The following is a 7,469-nucleotide window of genomic DNA, read 5'->3' as shown; positions in this document are numbered from 1 at the left end:
AATCTGCGTATTAAAACACACAGGTAGGCATAGTATAACGGCTAACTAGATGTTTGTTTTGATACAATAAATTGGAACCAGATACTTTGACTGCCTGTTGCTATGGTTACTCACAGTGTATTTATTTATTAATTTCGAACGGTAAACAGTCAGTTTCACCAGAACTCCTTTACTAGGTGTCCTCTATCACTTTTTAATTCAGCCATATTATATATATATAATACATATTAATGCATTTTTGTGTTGCGATGTATAGTGCGTGTCCGGCCTCACCTGTGTCTCCCTCCTCAGAGAGCACGTTTGCGGAGAGCGTGGGCTCCAGCGTCCTGAGCGCCGCGCGACTCAGTGCCTATCTCCCGCAGAGCAACCACGACTCGGCCAACTACAGCAACAACCAGCTGGAGACCAACCAGGCCGCCGCCGCCAAGTTCGCCACGCTACACCTGAGCAACTGCAACACGCTGATCCCCGTCTGCGGCTCCTCGACGCCCTCGTCCTCCAGGCCGAGCCGAGGCCCGCTCGACACACACCTGCACTTCCACCCGGTGCGGGGGCCCGACGTGGTGCTCTCGAACGACCGCACTGTCGCGTGCACACACTTTCTGGACAGCAGCCGGACTCTGATGTTCAGCGACCGGCCCGTTCGGGTGGGCGAGACTCTTTACGTCGAGGTGGGGCATTTGGGGTTGCCGTACTTCGGGGCTCTTCTCTTTGGCATGACCTCTTGTGACCCTGGCAGCCTCAGCGCGGGGGACCTGCCGGCCGACCCGGAGGTGCTTCTGGACCGTAAGGAGTATTGGGTGGTGTACAGGGGCTTCCCGGTGCCGGCGGCCGGAGACGTGCTCAGCTTCACCTTCATGCCCAGCGGAGAGGTGCATCATGGGGTCAACGGCGGGGCGAGCGCTCGGCTCCTGTGTGTCGACTCCTCTCAGGTTCTGTGGGCCTTCTTCACGCTCCACGGGGCCGTGAACCGACTCAGGATATTAGGTAGGATTCATTGAGAAACAGAAGTTATCACATGAGACAGTCAAACAAACCACGAATTATTCAGACACCAGATATAATGGTCACACTTTACAATAAAGTTCATTAGTTAACATGAACTAAGAATGAACAATACTTGTGCAGCATTTATTAATCTTAGTTAATATTAATTTCAACGTTTACTAATACGTTATTAAAATCAAAGGTTGTTTTTGTTAACATTAGTTAATGCACTGTGAACTAACATGAACACATAATGAACAGCTGGATTTTCATTAATAAATATTGTAACAAATGTTTTGCTCATTGTTAGTTTATACTTTAACTAATGTTAACTAATAAACCTTATTGTAAAGTGTTACCGAAATATTTTTTTATATTTCTTTACTAGTGTGTGCCGGACACTATAGTTCATTTATGTGAGTGAGGAGAGCAGAATAAAGTAAACTGTGACATATTACACCCATAAACTCTTCACACAGTGACTACCAGTAAAAATTTGGGAGCAAAAATGATTCCTCCACTTTGAGCTGATCATGTTTTGCTGAAGTGTGTTTTCTGTAATTGCTAATGCTCTTTTTACACACACACTGAACAACATGAAGCATTGCTTGGTCACTGGTTGAGCTAAACTGGTATTCTCTAATTGTGTAGTTAAATTGAACAGCTGACAGATATTCAACATAATTCATGTGTGAGAGTCTAACAGAAGGACGGACAAAACCAGTCAAATATCCACTGATCTGAGAACTCTGAGTTCTGCTCATGTTTATCACCATTTTCTAAACTATAGCGAATAAACTGATACTGTGAGAAATGTTGAAGGTGTCTGAATACATTTTGGTTTGCCTGTATAGTTTATCACATGGTATGTTTTTACACTACCGGTCAGAAGTTTAAAACATCCATTCATTCTGTTCTTCTTTCTAGAATTTCTCTATCTAGAATCTAGGTTTCTTTCCAGAATAATAGTGAAGTCATCAAAATGATGAAATAACACAAATGGAAGCATCATAAACATGTCATGTCAAGTCACATTTACTTATATAGCGCTTTGGTAACACTTTACTTGAAGGGGTGTGCATAAGACTGACATGACACCTTCATAACCATGACATGACACAGGAGGGTTTATGCATGTTTATGACAACTGTCATTAAGTGTCATTCGCTCAATTATGACATTTTTAATGCAAATATGACATTGTTTGAGATGTCTTTGTTATGACAACTTGACATAAACCAATACATCATAACCTGTCAGTGTCTTTGTCATGACAATTTGACATTATCAAGATATCATAAATTGTCATAAATATGTCATAAACATGACATAGCAGATTAATTATCAAACTTAAGAAAGCACTTAGCTTTATGGGTTAACATTACATTAAACTGTCATGTGGTTGGTTTTGACATTGGCTGTCATGAGGCCGTTATAACTGTGTCATGAATATTTTTCTTGACCTCAACTACAGTGGTACAGATTGAATTTGTAATTAACATGTTATAATGGCCTCATGACAGCCAATGTCAAAACCAACCACATGACAGTTTAATGTAATGATAACCCATAAAGCTAAGTGCTTTCTTAAGTTTGATGATTAATCTGCTATGGCATGTTTATGACAGGTTGTGTTGTGTTAGTAATGTCAAGTTGACATGACAAAGACACTGACAGGTTATGATGTATTGGTTTATGTCAAGTTGTCATAACAAAGACATCTCAAACAATGTCATATTTGCATTAAAAATGTCATAATTGAGCGAATGACACTTAATGACAGTTGTCATAAACATGCATAAACCCTCCTGTGTCATGTCATGATTATGAAGGTGTCATGACAGTCTTATGCACACCCCTTCAAGTAAAGTGTTACCCAACAGGGTTTGTTTCGGCTGTACAGCAGATCTAGAAGAAAACAGTGTCATAGTCCAGGTTCATTTGTGTGTTATGAGCCAGCTGTGCAGTGTTAATAACTTTCTGTATAGCTGCTTTATTGCTGGAAAAGACATCGCACTCCAGGGTTCCTCGCCCCGTAACTAATACATTCAAACAGGTCCAAAAGTCGACTTTATTTCAGGATGACGCTTTTCCTTTACCCGTGTTCCTAAATAATTCCCTCGTGCCACATTAGGTGATTCAGAACAGCATGGCATTCTGCAAAAAGCAGGGAAAATGCGATGGAAAACTGTTTTCTGTTCCATTCATCTCAGTGCACATGATTATATCAGACGAAGAGCATGCAGTCCTAACATGTGTGAGGGCCATGGGACAATCGCATTGATTTGGACACATTAATGTCCTTATATTACTGTATCGAAAACAGAACATGATATTCCTCCCTGGAATGGAAATAGGAATATGCTGCCTAATTTTAGTCATAAGAAACAAGAGGCCATGCTACAGTTGTAACCGAAACTATTCAACCCCCATTGCATATGCAAATCAGGTTTATTGGCCAAATTTACACACTTTCAGCTGTTTGCAATGATCAAATCAAACAAAAGTAATTGAAATAGCTCAACACAACAAATGTTTCAAGTTGTTTCCCCAAATTCAACTGAAAATGCAACTTTTAATGACTTTGGCTGTCTCAAAATTATGATTACAACTGCATATTGCATTTCATTTCAGTGGTGGAACAAGTTATTACATTATGATAAACATTTGATTATTGTTTTTCTTTGGGACCATAATAATAATTCTATACAGTTCTATGCTAACACAGTAGATAAACATGTGATCATGTCATAGCTGATATGATATTGTATTTTAGCAAGGCATGTGTGCTGTACTGACCAACACGCCAGTAAATGAACTATATTACATGTATGTTAGACTTAATTTTATCTATACACATTCTTTAATATTGTGTTGTAGTCAGCTGAAGGAGATTTGATGGTGGTTATAATAACGATGATGTGGTAAATGTTGCTCTGTGTGTCCGTCAGGAACGGTTCAGGCCAGCGCCCCCACCTCCCCCTCAGTGTCTCAGGGATCAACGGCTGACGACAGCGACTCAGATCTGGCTTTCAGTGTCAACAGATCCTCGTCAGCATCCGAGTCGTCTCTGGGTGAGTCTCACACATCAGCTCACATTCACAGGCCAAAGGCTCATATCAGCAAATGACTGATTAGAGTCGGCATGACATTCATTTTCATGTTCCACCCTGCTTCTAAATGCATGTTACTGATCTCATAGTGACTGATTCATCCGTGCGTGTTTCATTTTTAATGTTCAACTGAAATGTCACCGCTGGATCTTCCAAGATCTTCTCTTATGACATATGCAGGTTTTCTCCACTCATTGATTCCTCTTAAGCTCATCTTGAGAGCCACGCCCACATCTCAACATCCAATCAACAGCCGGTGGACATAACCAAGTCCCGCCCTATACTTATTTCTTTTTCTGTTTGCATGTCACATTACGGGATAAAAGATCTGTCGCTACTTCCTTTTCATCGTGACTTTAGCAGAGCTGTAGAAGTTTGTTTTTAAACATTACATGTTTCACCAGCAAATTTCGACATTAAAAACTTCAGCCACGCATCACTTTCACTATTGCTCAACTATTGGCCCTGGTGTGTTTTGGTGGATCGGATCACAAGTATGCGAGGGAGACTCATTCCCGTTCACACCTGGCGTTTTAATCCGTCTCTTTTGTCCACTTTCATCCACTTCTGTCCTGATTTCTTCGAGGGGAGGGTCTATGGGCGGGTGAATGTGTGTTTTTTCCCCAGATATTTCGATCTAACCAAACTCAGGTCTCCAGCCGAGGAAGTTTAAATCCCGTCTGGCTAGAGCGCTTCCCATAATGTTTATGCATTTAGACCCCGTTCACACCTGTATTTAGTGTCACTTGTGATCCGATCAAACAAAACGCATCTTAATACCAGGTGTAAACAAGCCAGAACACCCTAGCAACCACAGAGCAATACCCTAGCAACCGTGCAGAACACCCTAACAATCAGGCTGCAATGCATATCTCATTTTCCCATATCAACCATTTTGGGCATTTTGCTGTAAAATGCTATCTTTTACGTACGCATTAGCATATCGTTACAAAACTCGCTAAGTGTCACTGTGCCCTGAAGCTACTCAAGAAGTTTCGAGACTTTACATTTACAATTATGCATTTGGCAAACGCTTTTATCCAAAGCGACTTACATTACATTTTCAAGGTACACATTTACATTCTTATTAGTTCTTGCTTTCCCTGGGAATCGAACCCACGAACCAGCGCTCTACTGTTTGAGCTACAGACAGACTTGTGGTTGAGTTATAATGAAATTTAGCAAAATGCTAATAGCTTTTGATTCATTTAGCCTATTGTAATGAAACTGTTCTCAGTAGATGCCTTGGGTCATAGATACCAAACTCGCTATAGTCGGCCCAACTTCCTGTCCGACATTTTTATTTTCTTTACTTTTCTTTTTCTTTTGACTCCTCCACCAAATTCAAGTCAGGTATAGATTTCATATCGATAGACGCAACTGAAACCCGAAAATGTTGTATACCCCATCAACAAATGTGATGGCATAATGCCAAACTACCCCTGAGGGTGTATCCCGGGAAAGATTACACATATTGATACTAAACTTTATGTGTGTAATTGTTACCCAACCCTGACCACACCAGATCAATTAGGTGTTAGCGACATCTATTGGTCAAAACTAATAAGCAATTATGTCACATAACAAGTGATTGTATATATGTGCTTTCAGCTTTCATCTCCAAATGTCTTTGCTCATTGTTGCAGTTGGTCTGATGCTCGCTAGCTCCTCATTCTGCCTCTGTGGTGCTATATTTAATGTTTCAGTTAAATAATTTGTTATTTTAAAGGTGCAGTGTGTAATTTTTAGGAGGATCTGTTGACAGAAATGCAATATCATAAAGATAACTATGTTTTCAGTGGTGTGTAAAGACCTTACATAATGAAGCGTTATGTGTTTATTAGCTTAGAACGAGGCGTTTCTCTCTACACACACCGCGGGTCCGCTTACACACACATGTTTCTACGGTGGCCCTGAGCGGACAAACGCGTTTCGTCACTATGTTGTTCTTCATGATGAGAAGCTGCTAAAGTCAGCGAATAAAACACTGACACAATGATGAACAAGTAACAATAACATATCATTTTACTGAATAACTAAGTAAACCTAATTTCTAGTGCTGTCAAACGATTAAAATATTTAATCGCGATTAATCGCATTAATGTCATAGTTAACTCACAATTAATCGCAATTAATCACACATTTTTATCTATTTTAAATGTCTCTTGATTTCTTTTTGTCCCATTTTTTTTTCTCATTTTAATGCTCTTATCAACATGGAAAAGTGGATCGGCTTGCTTTGTGCAAACGTTTTTATTGAAAACAACATTGACATATACTGTGTTCAATTTCACACTAACATTCTCACTTGGAGCAAATAATCTCTCACACAATGTAACACTGTCCATCAATAAAAGGGTGAAAGAAATACAGACGAGGTCCTGATATTGACGAGGGGGCGGAGAATTCGCATCAGCTGTGTATGTGTGTGTGTGTGTGTGTGTGTGTGTGTGTGTGCCATCATCAAGTGGTATTTCAGACTGGACGTGCTGCGATGATGATAGCTCAGTTCACAACGGCACAACACACAGATCACTTTGGTCTCGTCAATGGAACCATTTGGCAACTTTTTAAAAGTAAACTTTCCATTCAGAATCTTATCGGCATCCATTTCGGCGTCTCGCGCTCGTCATCCACTCAAAACGTAACGTTAACCAACTATTTATTTGGCCGTCTCGCAAGCCCAAACAAGTGTGTGCGGCGTGCCTGCTGTTTTGTTTCCGGTCTAGCTAGATCCGCTTTCGCTTTGGTCGACGAAGCAACAAAACGTCCTCGCGCGGCGCTAGCCATTGAAATGAATGGGTTTCATAGCGCAGCGCCGCGTCCTGTTGCAAAAGCATGTGAGAAAGTTTGCTAGGCCAAAAAGGCCGTTAATCGCGCAATAAATTTTTTTACGCCGTTAAAATGGGTTTGTGTTAACACCGTTAATAACGTGTTTAACTGACAGCCCTACTAATTTCTTAATTTATCTTTGTAAAGAAACCTCATTGCTGAACTGGCTACTCTCTGCTGTCTCAGACGACGACATCACTTCCTGTCGGCCAGCGTAACTTCTGTTGGGTGCAATTCACAACCTCACCACTAGATGCCGCTAAAACTTACACACTGCACCTTTAACATCCAGAAGTGCCGTTCTGTGCCGTGATAGGCTCTCTCAGCAGCTTTACTGTGTGTTGTGTTTCAGTGACGGCTCCCAGCTCTCCTCTCAGTCCTCCCGTCTCACCCACCCTGTCCTTGTGCGACGCCCCTCTGAGCACCAAGAGCAGCGAGTGCACCGTGTGCTTCGACCAGGAGGTGGACACCGTCATCTACACCTGTGGACACATGTGTCTGTGCAACGACTGCGGACTGAGGCTCAAGAGACAGACC

At 41.4% G+C, this 7,469-nt stretch overlaps 1 protein-coding gene across 1 annotated transcript in view; it reads left to right on the top strand.

Annotated features, from left to right (window-relative positions):
* The first annotated feature begins 248 nt into the window (after window positions 1-248).
* Window positions 249-7,469, top strand: part of neurl1b (neuralized E3 ubiquitin protein ligase 1B) — a 7,309-nt gene continuing 88 nt past the window's right edge. The window contains exons 1-3 of the mRNA XM_056243071.1: window positions 249-987; window positions 3,939-4,061; window positions 7,285-7,469. The exon at window positions 7,285-7,469 is cut by the window's right edge and continues 88 nt beyond it. Of these exons, the coding sequence (XP_056099046.1) occupies window positions 249-987; window positions 3,939-4,061; window positions 7,285-7,469 (1,047 nt within the window). The remainder of the gene's footprint in view (window positions 988-3,938; window positions 4,062-7,284) is intronic.

Source organism: Rhinichthys klamathensis, unplaced genomic scaffold, assembly GCF_029890125.1.
Source record: "Rhinichthys klamathensis goyatoka isolate OS25496 unplaced genomic scaffold, OSU_Roscu_1.1 h1tg000775l_1, whole genome shotgun sequence".
NCBI classification, from domain to species: Eukaryota; Metazoa; Chordata; class Actinopteri; order Cypriniformes; family Leuciscidae; genus Rhinichthys; species Rhinichthys klamathensis.
The sequence above is the reverse complement of the archived record's forward strand: the minus strand, read 5'-3'. Positions and strand labels throughout refer to the sequence as shown.